The sequence below is a fragment of the Penicillium subrubescens genome (assembly GCF_028828155.1).
Source record: "Penicillium subrubescens strain IBT 31985 chromosome Unknown utg000003l_segment0_segment0, whole genome shotgun sequence".
NCBI lineage: Eukaryota > Fungi > Ascomycota > Eurotiomycetes > Eurotiales > Aspergillaceae > Penicillium > Penicillium subrubescens.
Window position 1 is genome coordinate 1,790,342 of NW_026643153.1, and position 18,359 is coordinate 1,808,700.

Sequence of the window (18,359 nt, forward strand, 5' to 3'; positions counted from 1 at the left end):
ATAGTGGAGTATGTCTAATGTTGAAATTAGATATGACACAGCTACAATGAGGGATCTTACATTTTAACGGGCCAACAAAACAATCTGGATCAAAAAATCTTGAAACCAATTGGTCCGCTGTGGCACGAGACGGCATGATGACCAACATATCATCATTCGCAGTAGGGGAAGAACCGTTAAATAAACGTGATTCCTGGACGCACGGGGGAGTATCTCTTTGCAGTCCATCGCCTAGAGTCAATGTGGCCACCTGAAGTCCGCATCAGCATCTAAAACGTGAATCTCACATCATGGTGTAGATCGTAAGAGCCCACCTCTGCCAGGACATTATCCCAGTGAGTGCTACTTCTGTAGAAGAGGTCTTCGTTACAAAGTCGTCCCTGGATAGGACTTTTGGCTCTATATTGGGATGCCGAGTCATTCACATCTCGTCCCTGTGTCACGCGATTTGCATACATGCACAGGTAACCGGATCCCCGCGCCATGCAATTGTGGCAGGGCTGTTCACGATCGCATCGCAATCTACAAAGCGGCTTTCATTATTCTCAATCCGATCGCTAATAGAGCACCACATACTTGCGAACACGACATGGATTACAAGAAAGCGGGACTCGATTTCGTTTCGCAGTGGAATTTGGGATGGCTGGGAGATTGCTTGGTGGTGCTAAATCCATCTTGAGGGAAGTAGAACGGCCAATATCACTTTGACGATGAACTTGGGTTGAAAACAATTCGTGTGGAGACAGGACTGCCATAAACCTAGCAGTGGGAGTAATCGTTGAAGTCGAGCGTCAACAGCGGGACCAAAAGAGGATGACTAACAGTCCTGGTTGGGTGCAGAATAGGGGGCGGTAAGGTCCCGGTCTGGTTCCAGCTCACACGTACTAATACCTCCCCATCAAGGGCCCCGGCAGCGCTAGGCGCTTGGAGGCAAAATTAGTCAGAAATCTCTTAGGTCCCGTTGAACTTTTTTTTGGGCCCCGCTGAGCTGGAACCCGCGGCACCGAGTAGCGGGCGGACAAGCGGCGGCTCGCTGTGCAAAGTTAAGGGTGGAAAGGAGGCTGTCTCTGGCGCCAGAGCCGTCATTTTCGGCGTCATTTTCACAGGTCCATATATTTTACTTATAATCTAGATACACATTTCTAGTTTAACAATTTATCTTCTCCAGTCACATCTCAAGCAGCCATGTACAGCCATTCATATCGAGAGCTGATCAAAAAGTTCTCAGTCTCTCAGGAAGATGTCGACTTCTTCGCCAAGATGCCTTTTGTCCGCTCCTACGTGGAGGAGTCCAGTGCCTACCAACCGGTACCTTTCGTCACGCGATATGATAAAGGAGACTCATCCGACAGATTCTTCAATAAAACAATCAACTCGGACGACACTGTTCCACGGGTCTTGGCTCTTATGCGAAAGGACTACTCCTTAACAATCTCATCAACGGGTAATGAGGACCTTGAACAATCACAAGTTCCAGAAGAGCCACATTTTGTTGTTTGTTATCAACTTGGATCGGGGGTGAACGGCTACGTCAACACTGCTCACGGAGGAGTTCTGGCGGCTTTGTTAGACGAGACACTGGGTCTTTGCGCTGAAACCTACCGTGCTTTCGTCTCAAGCGAACCGGAGCATTTACTTACGGCTAAACTCGAGGTATCATACCATTCACCTGTGCCTACTCCCGGTATCATTGTCATCAAAGCGTGGGTGAAGAGGAAGGAAGGTAGAAAATGGTTCCTTGAGGCACACATACTGGATCAAGAAGGTACACTGAAAGCAACAGCGAAATCCCTGTACGTCCGCCTACAATCTCCTTTATAGAATCAAGCATCAGTGGCTCTTCAATAAATCAATCTGACCACAGACCGTGACTCCACCAGTAATTGTTGCCTCTCTTTACCATCCTTAGGATATAAGATATCAGAATAGCTCGCCGAGCTTGAGCGTTTGCTCTTAAATTAGGAAAAAGTGTTTACGGCCTGGGGCTGGTTGGTGTCGATAGTAGAAAGCATTATTTTTCGGATGCTCGTTGCCATTTCTTGCAGCAAGTATTGTTGCTGAGATACAGAGGGACGAAGAAAGACAAAAAACAAGCGTATCGTTATTTCTGAACCGTGGACAACCATGAAGCAAATTGCAGATATCTTCGAAATTACTGGAGCAATCTTGAGAGGAGTCGTATTATATCATAGAATCTTTCTGGCCAGCGCGATAATCTGAAGGATTGGAACGAGTGTTGGAGCTACTTTACAATAAGAATAAGTATAACCAAACCAACTCAATTGCTAATAGAAGAGGGAAATAAAGGATAAAGCAAAAAGAAAACGAAAAGTACTTCCAGCTTTCGGCGCTGCTGCACGTGATTATTCTCAAGCATCAGTTCATTAGTCACTCCGGAAATACTGCTTTAGCAAATCATACCGCGCATCAATTGGATATCAACAAGTCTGAATTACTATAAAGCCCCTATCTGGCAATTTATGTGGGCATAATAATGACAAATACATGCGCGTTTACTAGTTAACTATGATCCTTCTTCCAGGGGTCCACTGCTGCTTCTGTTCCGTCACACTCAGATCCATCTGTCACGAGACACTAAGACCCGAGTGACCAGATAGAAGACTGCAGAAATAACCAAGGAGATACCCGTAAACAATTGCATCGGGACATAATCAGTTCCACCCCCAATGCTGAGCAGTCGTCCAGCAATCGGTCCAGTACCTAATACTGCAAATGAACCAACCGTGATACAGATACCTGTTCAATGATGTTAATTTTAACGGAGAACTTTGAGTCAAACAAAATCATAAAGTCACTCACCATTCCAAGACCCAATTACCTCTGGAGTTGGTGCCAAGAGAGATAAACAAGGTGAAAATATGGCTTGGAGAGCACCTGAAAGAATACCATATACTATAGCCCACACAATGATTCCCCCAGTTTGTTGTGCCCCAACCCACGCGAAGGCGACTATCGCACATCCAAAAGTGGTCACTGTGACGGCATTGAAGAACCCCAGGCCGGAATCCGCTATAATTCCCAAGGCAAAGCACCCCACAAATGCGCCACCATTTAAGATTGCAGCGTCATAAAATGCGAGAGTCGCAGATGCACCGTGTTGCATTGCATAGGGAGTGATGTAAAACTGTGATGGATGCAAGGGGAGCTCGTTAATCATCTGAAGATGCAATATATATTTCCGTTACTTACCCACGGGATATAAATCCCTAAATCCATAATGACGATAGCGATGGTAAACATGATAGTGCGTTTATCAGTGAAGTATTGTCTCACGGGGAGCACATCATATTCTAAGGTCCGCGGAAATCGTCGCTTGACCAATAGAGTAGCAGCAATCATCAAGCCTAGCTGTATAAAGCCAATGATGCGTAGGGTCCAGCCTAGTGACGCTCCATCGTAGTTGAGAAGCTTATTTGTCAGTACAGGCCAGATTATCCCTAGTTAAAGGGAATAAAATTAGTGCTAGGGTCAATAAATCGACCAAATATATATTTACCTCCCACGTTTTGACCGGACATAACAGCACCAACAATAAAGCCGCGTCTTTTTAAAAACCATTGTGACTGGATTGCTAGAGCCGGTGTAAATATCAATCCCATTCCCAATGCCACGCAGAATCCTTGTGATAATAGGAACTGATAGTACGTCTTCGAAATAGAAGCCATCATGATGCCAAGGACCAAAAAGAAGGTTCCCACCCCAAGGGGCAAGGTTGGTCCATATTTGTCAGACAGTCTACCAGCCCAAATTCCAAAGGAAAAGCAACCCCAAAGCTGCACACTTCCAATCCACGCAATATCGGAAGGGCTCGATGATGACAGTGTTGTTGTGATGTAGTAGCTTTGAAAAACGGATCCACCGCTCAGAAAACCAATACTTGCAATGAATGCGAGGAAACCACCAAGTGCGGTACGCCAGGCGTTTACACCGCCATCTGGAAAATAAACATCTTGGATGGCAGTTTCCGCAAGGCTTTCGTTTGTCTCTTCGTCATTACCGCCCAACTCAAGATGTTGACTCTCCGCTAGGGACCGTTCGGCCTCGTTGGACTTGCAGACGGCCATCATTCGAATTGAAATCAGATAAATTCGCAGTACCAAAGAATGGGGTTATGTCTACCTCTAACCTTTAGCGATGAACTGTTCTTTAAATGTTGAATTCAATGTAGTTCATAGCATGATCACTTCATTACGAGACTTGCGCCTCTCAGAAGTCAATGTACAGCCCAGAAAGTCTAGATACTTTTCATATCGGGCTCGGACCTACGCGATAATAATGTGACAGCGAATTGGAAACTGTAAGACTAGTAGAGTGGATATCAACGGCTTGTGTACCCCGCAATCGGCTAAATTACACTTGCAAAACTTTGAAGTTCTTCCGCGGGTGACTTGGTTTTCTTAGCACGCCCCTATGGTAACTTTGCTATAAAGGCGGGGAGATCACGGAGCCGCGGGCCCTATAAATCACTCCGCCTCAGTAGGATCCAGCCGCCCGATAAGCTCTAGACAGGTGGAACCGGCCTCTTTTTGGCTGAATTTATCCTCACATAGCAATAAAGCAATCATTTAGGACTGGCGAGTTCTTACTAACAATTGATTCCTGAGAGACGAAGATGATACTAAGCTTCAACAAGCTCACAATGTCAGCAAACTTCAAATATTGTTTATGTCAGGGGCAAGAAATATATGTGTTAGTATTGGACCAGTCTTAGTGCATTGAGAATATCACAACTACACCGCTGTGTTTACGGGTCCTCAGAGGACGAGGCTTGAAAATCCGAACAGAGACCTATCGGCTATTATATAGAGCTATCTACTGATGACCTTCCAATATACGAAAGAAAAGCCGCCGATTACTCAACACGAGATGAGTCAATATGTAAGAGTTGCCATCATTTTGTCCTGAAAACTCTATGAAAAGAATGTATTACAACCATTCCATATCCTTCTTGATATCACCCCATCGCGCAATAGCTACTTCCCTCCAGAAGAACGATCGTGGCTGCTAAGGAGCCGTAGGCGCAGCCTTGGGAAACGTCCTTCCTCCTTTCTTCACGTATGTCGCACTTAATGCCAAAAATGGACGTTCTTTTAATGCCTCTTTCTTCTCTGCGGTCATTCGCGGCACAATTACCGATACTACCTGCTTCCGCATCTGGGTCGTCAAGCGGGATGCTAGGAGTGCTGCTGAGTCGGCCCCTAATGTCCAGCTTGCGGTAGAGTACCCCTATAATATCACTATGTTTGGCAGACCTTCCACTATAGCATCACTCTAAGCAAAGTGGTCGGATAGGTCGTACTGATCGCTATTAATGGTAATGGCGATACCACCTGCCGTGTATAACTTAAGCCCTGTCGCCGTTACGATGATGTCGGGATATAGCTCCTTCCTGGAGGCGAGCTTGATGCCAGACATAGTAATCATTTCGATTGTATCGGTAGTAATGCTTCCTTTTCCGCTCTAAATTGAGTCGTAAAAGTCACTGTCTGGACAAATACACAAGCGTTGCTCCTAAGGTTTGTACGAGGGCACGAAATCTGGCTCCAGGTCTATGCCTAGTGGCAGAAGCTTAGCTGTCTTGCGGAGGAGGAATGATTTGGCAGTATTAGGGAAAATACGGTAAATCGACACTATAAATAATGAGAAAATTATCCATTTCAGACGAATAACTCGATTGGCTATGAAGTGGGGCAGAAACCCCGAAACAATAGCTTCGAAAGCTCCTCTGCTAGGAAGTGCCACGATGTAGGTCAGTGAGCGCTGGAGCATAGTGACATGTGTAGCACTTGTACTAAGGGACGGAAGTAGCGTGATAACAGTGGCTCCAGAGCCAATAATTACGATTTGCTTGTTGGTATAGTTGAGATCAACGCGCCAGAACTGGGGGTGAACCACCTTGCCTTGGAAATTGTGTATCCCGGGAATACTTGCCTGTAGTGGTTCTTTGTAGTTAAAGTAGCCTGTGCCGAGAAAAACAAAGCGAGACCTGAGAGAAATAACTTCGGTGTCGTTGACAGTGATTTCGGAAGCCCATATTTTAGATGAGGATGACCAATTCAACTTTGTTCATTTTGTGGTAAAACCGTATCTTCCTATCGATGCCTTCTTGAGCGGCCGAGTCTTCAAGATACCGGCGAATGATCGATCTATGAACAATAGTGTGTTTCCCTGTCCAGGGGCGCCATGCAAACCCTAAGGTATAGAGGTTCGAATCTGATCTAATATCTGCGTTTTATAAGTTCAGCAAAACATTCCAATCCGATAACTATAGGGATAGAAAGGCTAACCAGGATACTGATATAGGCTCCATGTCCCGCCAACTTCGTTTCGGCCTTCCAAAATGCAGTAACTGAGCTCTGGGTTACGCTCTTGCATACGATATGCAAAATTAATGCCAGAGATGCCAGCACCGACAATGATGACATCGAAATCTGGCACCTCTTTGTGTGTAGCCATAGTAATCTCCTCCGCTAGGGCGTACACGTTTTCGTGTGTTTGGAGTCTATGGTCCCACGTTGATTGAAGTTAAAAGAAGATCATATAAATACCCTGAAGACTTATGTCATTCCTATTGATACATCCGGCACTAACCTTGAATCGTGAAGACTCGGGACCGGAGCCGAGAATTGTAACAGCCGACAAGGTTCGTTCGAAAGTCGAATAACCGCAAAATTACCCAGGAAATCACCAGCGGACCTCTATTCCAATTTGGAAACAAGGAAAAAGAAATCTAGTCTATGTCCGGGGTGGGCCGTCAGATTATTAGGTTCTTGTCCTTGGCCGTTAATTGCCCCCGTAACGACAGGTTACCTATGTGGCGGACCCGCGGAATCCGCGCGAGCCGAACTGTACAGTGGGTTGGCTCCACCTCCACTTCGCGTCTCCCAAATTGACCTAAGAATGATTCAAAGGAAATCATGAAACCTTTCTTAGGTATCTGGCTACCCGCATGAACCCATATATCTTCTGACTCCGGAATGTATATATTTTAGTTTCCTGCCCATGAGCACTGAAGATACTTGCGCTTAGTTCAGGAACATTCTTGAAAACAGAGGCTCATATCTTTCCCTTTCACGTTTATCAACGAACCACCGAGCTTGGATCTAGTGATAATGGGCGAAGTGTTTGATGTCGCAGTGATTGGGGCCGGCATGGCTGGCATCATCGCAGCTCGTGACCTGAGCGAGAAAGGCTACAAAGTGGTTTTGTTAGAAGCCCGTGGTCGTCTTGGAGGGCGAACTTATATGGACCACGCTTGTGGTGGAATACTTGAACTAGGAGGAGGCTACGTACACTGGACACAACCGCACGTCTGGAGCGAGCTCCAGCGCCACGGAATTTCTCTCGATCCCCCAATGGAGGAAGGAAAGAATTACTGGCTTGCCGATGGTGCTGTACACACTGGCAGTTCCGACAAGTTCTACGCAACCGCAATGCCACTTCTGGAACGACTTTTCTCCGACAGTCGTGCTCGATTCCCGATGCCATTTATCCCCACCGCGATCGACAACACAGAAATCGAGAAGGAGTCGATCGAAGACCGTATAAATTCGTTGAACATCTCCTCGTATGAGCGGGATGTTCTGGAAGGGGCGTTGTCTGGTGTGGTGCATTCTTACAAAGATCATGGCATTGCCCAACTGCTCCACGCTGTGGCCACGTACTTCGGAAATTTCGCTGCCTTTTTTGAAACGGCTGGCACTTGGAGCATCCAGGGTGGTACTAAGGGACTGATCCATGCCATCATGGCTGAATCGACTGCCAAGCTACTACTTTCCACGCCAGTGACCTCCATTACCGATGAAGGCTCCCGGGTTATCGTTGGCACTCAGGATGGCCAACAGATCCATGCTCGTAAGACAATCGTCGCGCTTCCACTCAACACCATTGGTGACGTGCAAATCACACCCATGTTGCCCGTCATGGCGCGATCAATGATCGCGGAAATGAATCCGACCATGGCTGGTAAGCTCTGGATTCGAGTTCGGGGCGAAATAGAACCTTTTAGTATCTACGCACCAGCTGGAAAATACCCGCTCAATGCTGCGAGAACTGAGAAGTACTTTGATGGAGATACACTCGTTCTTTGCATGTGCTCTGATGATGCTTCTATTCGTGGCCAGGATCGCTTGGGTGTACAAGCGGCGCTACGGAAGTTCATACCGAATATTGAAGTTGTCGATATTGCGTACCATAGCTGGGTCGGCGATGAATACTCCAAGGGAGGCTGGATGATGAATCGACCTGGGTTCTTTACAACTGGTGCTGTGGAACTCCGCCGGCCACATGGCAACATTCACTTCGCAGGGAGTGATGTTTCGGCGAGTGAGCCGGGCTCTATTGAGGGTGCTTTGTCGAGCGGCGCACAAGCTGCTCGTGATGTCTCTATCAAGCTGACCAAACAGAAGCTACAGTCCTGAATAGACAATCCTCGATCCCATTCATTTTACTTCTTATCAATGCATTTTCCATTGCAAATAATTTATACTTTATGATTAAGGCCATAGATCATGTGGGAGGGTGCGAGTAGATATCCGAGGCAAGGGCCAGCTCAAGCTTTCCCTTTCTGAATAGGGAGGCTCGTCAATCCCTCCGCTGTTATAGAATTGAAGCAAAATATCCTTTTAGCTTCTTGTGGCGTCTAACGAATTGGCCACCATGGAATAATAGATTCTGGTGAACCCACTTATTTCCTGATTAGGTCCATTATTTAACTCTTCCTCCTTCTCTCTCCTTCTTGGTAAGTAGTCAATACAACTTCTTCATTTATCTATCGTGCAACACGTACCATCATTCACGCAACAGGCCTCATTTAATGAATCAGGGAATGTCTGAAATTAACTTGGAATCCAAATGCTGCTGGAGATCAGTCAAGAACTACCGCAAGCACCAGCGGCAACTTTAACTCGGGATCCGCGGACGCCCGCGGATCCGTAGTAAAAACCTAGTATGAACCCCGCATTTTCTATTTCATGACCGGGGTAAGCATCTCCAAGCAAGTTCCTCTATCATGGCTTTGTTGAACGCATCTTTCTTCAGAGTACCTCCGTCACCACATTGCCTTCTAATCACATCTCAAGATTACATCGGGAAATCCATTTTTATCGTCTCTATAATACCAGGAAGTTGCGATTTTGCTAAATGCACCGTGGCAGTACGGCGCTTGCCAACCTGTTTGGTTACTCCTGTGATTCTGACGTGCTAAATGCGGTCAATGATGACGATAGTGATGTTCAAGGCGCTTCTGCGCGTCGGAATCACATCGCATTTACTTATCCTTTCGGCCCCGCTGGGTATTCCGAGGTCTTTGCTCTGCCCTCTGCTTCTGATGAAGGTGCATCTCTAGCCTACTTTGGCCCCATGCCGGATGAAGCGGTGTCGCTGCAATTGAACAGTGAGGCCTTGGATTCACTAGATTTTTTCAGTCTCCCTCAGCGGCCAGATATGGTCAGGTCACCTTACTCCCAGGTGGAGCAAAAGGCCAATAAACAGCCCCCTCCAGCCTCACAGAGCCCAACACCTGCGAGTAAGAGAAGAACACAAAGATTTCGAAAACAGAATCGCTCGTGTGATCCTTGCCGTTCAGCAAAGAGAGCCTGCGATTTGCCCCCCAATACCACCTTCTCAAACAATCTTCCTTTATCACCATGTTCCATGTGCACACTACGGGGCAAGGTTTGCACGATTGCGTGGCGTTCTGCCAAGCAATCTTCACACAATACCAAGAAGCATGCGTCGGATTCATTTGTCAAGAGCCGTTTTACCGGGCATGGCCCCAATACCATCGAACACACCAATGATGGCCTCTCGCCCACCAGTGCAACAACTCTGCCACGCCACGACCTTGCTCTAGTATGCCGTACGATGGATTCTTGGACGTGCTTCCAGAAACTGAGAGTATACATTCACACATTTGATAATCCAATTTCAAATCTACTTTCGACGAAGTGCATGCCTCCTTGTTACTCTTTGGGAGTTACTGCTTTAATACCATTGAAACGCAATACACAACTAGCCGCACGATTCAATCAAGCGGAATCGAGCATCATGAACTCCTGGGAATCGATATCTCCTCCACAGCTGCTGACTTCTCCTACGTCACGTTTATTCCTTACGGCCAGCATTCTTGATTTGCTGTTTCAGCGTCCATATTCTCACTCAGAACACGTACGATTGACGTCTCGTGATATTGCCCTGATTGAAACGTATAAATGGGTAGCCATTGCGACCGGGTCACAATTTGTGGTCAATGAAAGTGGCACTGTGCAGGAGGAAAAGTCTCACGATCAAGCAAGAGATATTGCATACGCTACATGGTGCAAGGCAAAACACATGGTCTTCGAGAATATCGCAGCAAGCAAATCGTTCCGTTTAGGATTGTCTCTTCTCCTCTTTGGAACAATCTTACCACCCGCTGGGACTGACCGGAGCAGTGATTTCGGGGAAGAAGCTGCCTATGCTCTGCATGAAGGCATTCGTCGACTCCGCACGCTGTGTGCTGAAGCTCGTGCCTGTCTCCAGGATGTTGATAACCGTTCCCCTGTCATTACGCCCTTGGGAGGGCCACATACGCCCACAAAACGGCAATGTCTGTTCCAAAGATTGTCCCCAGAAGCCCATGGAAACGTTCTAGAGCTTATTGCGGCGTTTGAATGGCTAGTTGATATGTCACGGTCCGTGGCAATTGCCCTTTTCCCATTTGGAAGTTTTCCTGATGAACCGTCTTTTAATAACATCAATTCCGAGTGTCCTCAAGTGAAAGAGTTCTCTGGTCAGAAGTCAGGTGTGAAAAGCGTGTATAATGGACGAAATTTGAAACCAATGGATGATGACATCATTGCGCGGGTGAAGGCAGTGACCCAGCCGGTAACAGAGCTATGGACTCAAGGCGCTGCAGAGCAACTTGTGCTTGATACCGTGCTTGAATTAGGGTCTTTCGTCGTCATAATGTGGAAAGCACTCGCTCGCTTGACACTAGCCACTCGAAATTGGAGGACTGGATATGTCAACGATGCAGAGATCCATCAACATTTCAATACGATGTCGTTGCTCATTGATCTATGGAGAACGACCTTTGGCACAATTGACTGCGAGTCAGCTAAGAGCCTGCAGCTATCACCAACCAATGTGCAGCTCAGTGTGATTTTCTGCGCTACTGATGGCGATCTCGTGGTCCTTCTCTTTTACGAGCTTTGCTGCCATCTTCAAAATCACCTTAAGAACCAGCCACAGGAGCAAGATAATTGTCTCCGTGAAGCACTGAACTTAACCAAATATCACCGTGACCGCCAACGACTTACAAGCGCGATGCAAATGTCTTACCTCGCCTCAGCGAACCGTGGGGTCTCAAGTTCCGGCTTCCAAGAAAAGGGTGGAATCATGGCACACCTTGGAGATATTCAGGCACACCCAGTAAGTCTGCCTTGCGTTTTATTCGGTTTTGACTCACTAATCTCTACACAGCATCCTACTATGGTGGTCCAAGCATACCATCTAGCCAGCAAGGGTTTAGCACAAGGGATTCAGAATTCAGTTTTGGCAGTAGATATAAAACGTATTTCAGACCTGTCAACTGCTCTCGAATGCTGTCTGCGCGAGCTACAGGGACTACAAAGTGCCCTTGTCATGCACTCTGCGATAGGAGGGTGTGATTAGAGTGCAACGCTCACTCGAACTCGGTTTTTTGCTGCATTGATGTGTTTAGGAGAAACTACTTATTCCTCTATTGGAGAGGTAAAAACAAGGGCAGCTACTGAGAGTCAACACCTGGTCCCCAGTTACTCGAACTTGAGGCTATAGTTTCGAGTTAGGGCTTTTCGATTCAAATTAACTACCGAATGAAAGGTCCACGAGCGAGGTTCACATCATTGAAATTTCAAAAGCAATGTCACACAAGATGTTTTTGGATGATATTCAAAAATACGTAATTTAATCGCAAACTTGACGATACTAAAAAGAAAGGTTAATGTATGACATCTCCGAGATGCGGCATTGTTGCCCCCGCTCCGCGGCTCCTTGAAGTCCGAACCTCATCGTACAGGGAAAGGTTCTCGGAACCTGCTCCTCGAAATTTGGATAATTTAAATATACACTTGGATCAGCCTGGGACCATCATGTAGCTTTGAATTTTATTCCCGTCGTGTGTACAGTAATATTGCAGTCTTTGATCCACGTGGTGTCAGAATCGTGATAGAAATCTTTAAACATAGGAACTATTACAGACACCCGTCCAATACCGTCCTTCGGCCGAGTTGTCTCTGAGTGGCCTTAGTCTTCTTTGTCAAATGACTCAATGCTTCGAAGTCTTCTCGAGACCTCGCAAATTTCAGTAACGCTCTGCTTGATATAATCTGAGACCTGTTAATAGTTATCTCAATCCTACGCGCAGGGTTGACTTACAGCAGCCGACAGCCATCCAGATGAAATTGAAAAAAAAATAATAAAACCAGAAATAGTATCTTTCAGGTCTGCAATACGATATGTCGATCAAGCTTGTCGCATAGTAGAGGACGTCGCCGTAAACTTGACCCGTCGATATGATGATTTGCAGCGCATGTCGGACTGGGTGCTGCACCGCAATGCAATATGCAATAAGGAAGGCCAAAGGACCCCACGCAAACTGAAAACTCATGTTATCAATAAAGCCGTGATGAACAGGGTGGGAGTACGAACTGCGGTCACAGCTTCCATACAAACTAAGAAAGCATCTGACGTCAAGTACCGAGAATCGGAGAGAGAGTATTCTTTCCAGAGTTGAGAAAACAAAGTTTGACCGCTAGCAAGAGTTTTGTGATTGAAAACAAAATGAGCCTCGAAAAAGAGATGAATGAAACCCGCTGCTGAAAATTAGAAGGCTGTTTTCTCCGCTGCCGCTCCAGGGGCTAGGGAAGAGATACTCAGGCACATCCAAGTGAAAGCAATCCGATCTGACAATCCCACTTTAGGTCGAAGGCGGCCGATGACGAAGAAAGAGACGCCAATAACAGCGGCCCATAGAAAACCAAACTGAGTAATCAAAGAGATAACTGAGCTTCGGTTGGTGACATAACCAGGTAACTGTACCCAGGGCGGATAGTAGTTGTGTAACTTGGGGTTTGAATCAGCCATGGCGTTCATCGTCTTGAGACACTCAAAAAAGTACTAGTTTTAAACTAAAGTTGAGTTTTATTTATCGCCATTGTAGGCCAATATAAAGCTTGAGGGTGCAGTAATGAATTCTACATATTGCCAAGCCACAGTAGAGCTTCGGAGCCCGAGGAGACCGTGGATAATTATAAACCTTTGAGCCGGATCAGGCCACCGGGTAGCCATGGCCCACATATCGACATATTGACAGGGCGCGCATAACCAGCATCTCGGGTTCCAGCTCAGCGTGGTCCAAAAAAAGTTCAGACCAATTTTGGGCCACGCTGAACTTTTTTTGGACCACGCTGAGCTGGGTGCCCCCAGCATCTTTCAACTTGGACCGATGCTCGAATTGCTGACCGATTCCTGACAGTAATCTCCCGATTTCCGCAATGCCCTCCGGGCAGAACTTCGATGTGCCTAATGAAAGTTGCGCCACGATTTGAGCTAATCCTAATAAGGTAGGCACTAGTGCCTTTTTGGTCTAAAGTAGTCATCCATCTTCCTTTGTTTCTTTCAGTCACTCTGTGGTCAAGAAGAAAGCTGTCCTATCCTCTCTTTAACCTGGAGATCTTTCTCTGTAGTACCCTCTTGATACTGAGTAAATTGAAGAGCGTTATGCATTTATTCAATAGCTTCGACATGCGACAGGATATTTAGCGGTAGTCCGAAAATATATTCGTCGTAGTCGTCCTCGCGCTCGCGGTCCCCAACAGCACCGCCTCCTGAAAAACGAACGATAATATCAGATATATCAAATTCTTCAACGTCGAAGTTTCCTCAGGAAGCCAGTCTGCCACATATGTATATAGATTACCTAGTTGATGGCCGTTAGATTAAAACATATTGATTTTATTAGTGCAAGGACTAATAAGCATATTCTTGACAAAGCACTTCCGAATAGTCTCGTCTAGAACTTTACATCTCTAGGCCTGATATAATATAGTGTGTAATAGAGTCTTATTCTCTGCGTAGGGATCGACGCCGCGGTCAATCATATTAACTATCTATGTTAACCATTTCTTCCGACAATAGTGCTACCACGCTCAAAGTTACTGATGATTCCCTGGTCTAATAGCTAGCTGGTGAACTCAAGTTGCGTTTGGTGGCAAAAAACGACTTTGATATTCGACAGAGCGGTGGCGGCGTACCTTCACCCGCAGAGAGATGCGCGCTGAGATTATCGAGTAATAGAATGACTCGTCTTTGTCCTGGACTTCGAGGTATCTTGGGATAAAAAATATCTTTAGATGTGCCTTGAAGCCAGGGTTTGCACAATGAATGGAGAATTCCGACGTCTTGGTAGAAGAAGGTGGGGTGAAACAGAGATTGATTCAACTGAATAAACCGAATAACTCAAATACATACAAAGGATAGCTATATTTATAGCTGAGATGAGAGCATAAGGAATGACATGAAGTCCAGACCAAAAGGGTCCGTAACAAGCAAATATAATGGGGAAGCGGATGTTGCATCTGATATTAGAAGAAGCAATATCAACTAATATGGCGTAAGAGGAAGTTCCATTGGTAGGATGATTCACTGGTCGACGGCGGGTGAATTTGTTGAAGATTGATATGCAGAGATGTGGGTTTTTTCTGCAGAAGAGAACGGCTGCCCGAGGAATTAGGCAGTAACAACAATATGTGCCTTAACCGGCTGACAGTATCCACACTGGTTATATGGATTCGATGATTTCGTGCTTGGGGACTCCAACTCGCTCCAAGGCGCGGTAAAATTCTTCGGGCTTAGCCCAATCCTCCGGACAGAAGACACCACCACGCTGGTGGCCGCCTTCGAGAGCCATGACCATGAACGCAGCACAGGAGGTTCCTGTAACTGTGCCCATAGTGGCACTAAAGTAGGAGTCCTTCCCATTCGTTGGACTGCGTTTGGTGATCACCATTGGAACACCACCTCGCATACCGACCACCCTCACCAGTGCGCCGCCTCGGTTCTCGACTTTCGTGCCAGTCGCCGCGTTCAGAATATAAGTCACAACCTCGGCGGTAGTACATTCACCATTCCAGATCTGTTCAAGCATTCCCCATAGGGCATATCTCAAAGGCCCAACCGACTGACTGATCACGTAGTAAAGCTCTTTCAGGGAGATATCGCCTCCACGAAGATGACCCTTGAAAGCCCTGAAAGCTTCACCTAAGCCACCCAGCCCTTCCGCTAGCGGAGGGTTGATTGCCAGGTTATAAAGGAAGTTCACTGCATCATCCATTGACAAGGACTTCGATCGAACAGCAGAGCCAAGGCCTCGAGCGATACCGTTGAGTGGCTTGGGATCGAGAGAGCCAAAACACTGAATCCGAGTGGCATTTGGGAAGAGACGTGGAAGCGTCACTGGCTCCGGATGGGCAGTTTCATGCAGGAGCCGCTCTCCATCGTCCGCATACATGGGTGCGTAGGTAGTCCCAACCCATGACTCATTCACCACCGGTTTAGAGTTTACCCAGGTGAGGCATGGCCCAGCGGCAATATGCATTAGGTGTTGAAGCACTGCTTTGCCAACACTTGCCTCATCGCCAACAAGCCAGCATACATCGATACTGTCAACGGAGTCGAGCTCGCGGGTAGCATCCATAACCATGACATTACTCAGTCCGGGGGAAGCACCGCAACCAATGTATAGGGGTACACCAGCGGCTTCAGCCTCCTTGGTGAGAGCAAGGGCGGCCTGTGTACTTTCAACATCATCATCGAAGTCGAGGTACGGAACCTTCGCCTTGATGCACGCTCTAACAACGGGATGAGAGGTTTTCGCATACGGCCCTGCGCCTAAGACGACGAGTCTGGCACCCCTGATGAGATTTTCAAGTGCTATTTCGTCGAATAAGTTGAGCTTCTGGGTATCTGCACGACCAGGAGGAAGGTTGGCGGCAAGGGATTCGATGGCGGAGGTGTTGATGTCTGCAAGAATAAAATGGGCATTACTAGCTTTGGCGAATCGTTCCACTGCGATTCGGCACATCTCGCCCGCTGCGCCGATGAAGACAATGGGCTTAGAGTTACTATCGCCAGACATTTTGTCAAGAGGGGATAACACAGGTATCGGTTAAGAGAAACGATGTGTTGTTAGAGATTGGAAACCTGGCGTCCGTTGTCTCTTTTATACTTTCCCATGTTCATCCGGGCTCTGATACGACACGGACAAATGTCCCTCCAGGAACATATCCTGCTCTTCAAACACCAATAGCCGCCTTTCCCAATGCGATTTGTCTACTGGTGCTGAGCTGAAATGCTAATCCGGGGGAGTTCGGGCGGGGTAGATTGAGGAGGCACGTCCACGCAACCGCGAACCCGCGGACCGCCGGGTCCGATGAGCATAGAATCGGCAGTGATCCTATGCAAACAACATGATGGGTCTGTTTACGATTTACTATCAGCTTCACCGTGTCTCAGAGTCACATGCACTGCGGTTCCATGACCAGCCAGAGGAATCTCCTAAGGATAGCAGTTTCTGCTACGTGCCGCAGTAGCCTTGCTGTTGTTGTAAGCACCGCAAGGAAGCCGGTTTGTGGCCATGTAAAGGTCTGCAATATTTAGTAAATCCTTGAGGTATGGAGCTTTTTACTTGTCCATTTGTCACTAATAGAAACATATGTTATGCCCGATTCCCATTCAACCACAACTGAAATATTTTGCACACCATCCCTTTTCTATCAACTATCACTTTAATCAACCATGTATAATTACGCCTATGAAGCGCTGATCACCCAGCTATCTGTCTCCTAGGAAGATATCGACCTCTTCACCAACATGGCTCTTGCCCATCCCTGTATGGATAATACAACGTCCTACCAGCATGACCCCTTGGTCTTGCCACATGGTTAGGGTGACGGATCGACCAGTTCTTTAACGAAGCGATTAACTCGAATAACACCAATATACAGGCTCTAGCTTTATACGAAAGCCGGATTCCCTGCATGGTCCACCGTTAGATAATGCTAGCGGCCTACTTCCAAGCCTGCAAAATCCGTTGTTTGCTGTCGTTGATTCTGCAAACTTATCCTAAACTGCGCTAGTCTATTCAGGCCAGCTACTGATGGTGTCTTGTCCACAATCACAGTCCCGGTTCATTACTGTTTAGTACTCAGTACTTCCTTTCACGGAGATAAAGATAGGTGGGATAGGTACTACGTTCTAATACTCTAGTTACAAACGGTGACTGTATTATTTACGAGCAATGAATGGCGGCTTGCTAATTATCCGCGGACTCCAAAATAATAGTGTGAAGAATGTGGACCCAGTCTCATTATGTGGGCCCGGGATTGGTCAAGTCCCTTCCCAGATTTTGTATGGAGTTGCAGAGACTGCGCAAAAATTTGGACACCCACCAACATTGACTGAATTACAAACCATTCTGCCTGCCGTAATTCCTCCTTCAGGACTTGAGGACATGAGAAATCTCTCACTACCTTAGCTGACGTAACCCCATAAGCTCTAGGAAGCACTAAAGCTTGTGGGTTACAATAACTCATGATGATATCGCACTGAATAGGGAGTACTCTGTACATCAATTTGTGTTCCAAGCTACGAGACTTGGGAAAACGGTGGGGGACTATCCTAGGCGGCCTGTGAATGGTCCCGAGAGGATGACGAAGCATTTGCAAAGGATTTCCCGATGAACGGCGTAGGAATATTAACATAATGCTGCAACCCAATTTATCCAAAGTGAATGTGGTGGAATGTCGAAGGGTGGGCGCGTTTGTCGCCAGGCTTTTTATCTCAATTCTCTCCGCTGTCTCTATTAAGCAGGCCCAGTAGGCAAAGATCCCAGGTCTCTGGAGTATGCAACTTTAACGAATGCCCCCTCCCCCACCTGTCTTCTGCTAGAACCTGCGAAAACACCAACCACGGCTTTCGGGAATTCGTGAACTCAAAACTCTAAATGTAGATATTCTTCAATATTGACAAGGCACCAGCGGAGCCGCGGGCCCGTAGACCCATTCCGTCCCCCCCCCCCCAACGTCCGCATATTCTCAGGTCTCCGTCCACCGAGGCCGATCAAAAGTCAAAAGAAAGCTCTCCCTGGCCTCCAAAAACTTTACGAGTAAGTGGAAGCCAGCAAGAATCGACGACAAAATTGTTCGTGTGATCCTTGCCGCTTGGCGAAAGGCTCTTGGGATTCGCCTTCTAATGCCATTATTGGTTATTCCCCACACAAATAACTCTTTCTGTACCAACCTTGTTTCTTACAGCTA

At 46.9% G+C, this 18,359-nt stretch overlaps 6 protein-coding genes across 6 annotated transcripts; 3 read left to right on the plus strand and 3 right to left on the minus strand.

Annotated features, from left to right (window-relative positions):
• Window positions 1-1,185: 1,185 nt before the first annotated feature.
• N7473_004678 (PaaI family thioesterase) lies at window positions 1,186-1,821 on the plus strand (the record flags this gene model as incomplete). The annotated part of the gene is made up of 1 exon (XM_057150618.1): window positions 1,186-1,821. The coding sequence occupies one exon, from the start codon at window positions 1,186-1,188 to the stop codon at window positions 1,819-1,821; it is 636 nt and encodes a 211-aa protein (XP_057010728.1).
• A 900-nt stretch (window positions 1,822-2,721) lies between these two features.
• On the minus strand, window positions 2,722-4,085 carry N7473_004679 (uncharacterized protein; the record flags this gene model as incomplete). The annotated part of the gene is made up of 4 exons (XM_057150619.1): window positions 2,722-2,757; window positions 2,915-3,145; window positions 3,211-3,458; window positions 3,518-4,085. The coding sequence occupies 4 exons, from the start codon at window positions 4,083-4,085 to the stop codon at window positions 2,722-2,724; spliced, it is 1,083 nt and encodes a 360-aa protein (XP_057010729.1).
• A 3,048-nt stretch (window positions 4,086-7,133) lies between these two features.
• On the plus strand, window positions 7,134-8,441 carry N7473_004680 (flavin monoamine oxidase family protein; the record flags this gene model as incomplete). Its single annotated transcript, XM_057150620.1, has 1 exon — window positions 7,134-8,441. One exon carries the CDS (start codon window positions 7,134-7,136, stop codon window positions 8,439-8,441), a length of 1,308 nt encoding a protein of 435 aa, XP_057010730.1.
• A 721-nt stretch (window positions 8,442-9,162) lies between these two features.
• Window positions 9,163-11,676, plus strand: N7473_004681 (uncharacterized protein; the record flags this gene model as incomplete). The annotated part of the gene is made up of 3 exons (XM_057150621.1): window positions 9,163-9,547; window positions 9,608-11,433; window positions 11,485-11,676. The coding sequence occupies 3 exons, from the start codon at window positions 9,163-9,165 to the stop codon at window positions 11,674-11,676; spliced, it is 2,403 nt and encodes an 800-aa protein (XP_057010731.1).
• Window positions 11,677-12,131: 455 nt separating this feature from the next.
• N7473_004682 (EXPERA domain-containing protein) lies at window positions 12,132-13,242 on the minus strand. The gene is given in 4 exon segments (XM_057150622.1): window positions 12,132-12,371; window positions 12,421-12,716; window positions 12,734-12,857; window positions 12,918-13,242. 4 exon segments carry the CDS (start codon window positions 13,135-13,137, stop codon window positions 12,289-12,291), a joined length of 723 nt encoding a protein of 240 aa, XP_057010732.1. The 5' UTR covers window positions 13,138-13,242; the 3' UTR covers window positions 12,132-12,288.
• Window positions 13,243-14,824: 1,582 nt separating this feature from the next.
• Window positions 14,825-16,180, minus strand: N7473_004683 (saccharopine dehydrogenase family protein; the record flags this gene model as incomplete). The annotated part of the gene is made up of 1 exon (XM_057150623.1): window positions 14,825-16,180. One exon carries the CDS (start codon window positions 16,178-16,180, stop codon window positions 14,825-14,827), a length of 1,356 nt encoding a protein of 451 aa, XP_057010733.1.
• Window positions 16,181-18,359: the final 2,179 nt, after the last annotated feature.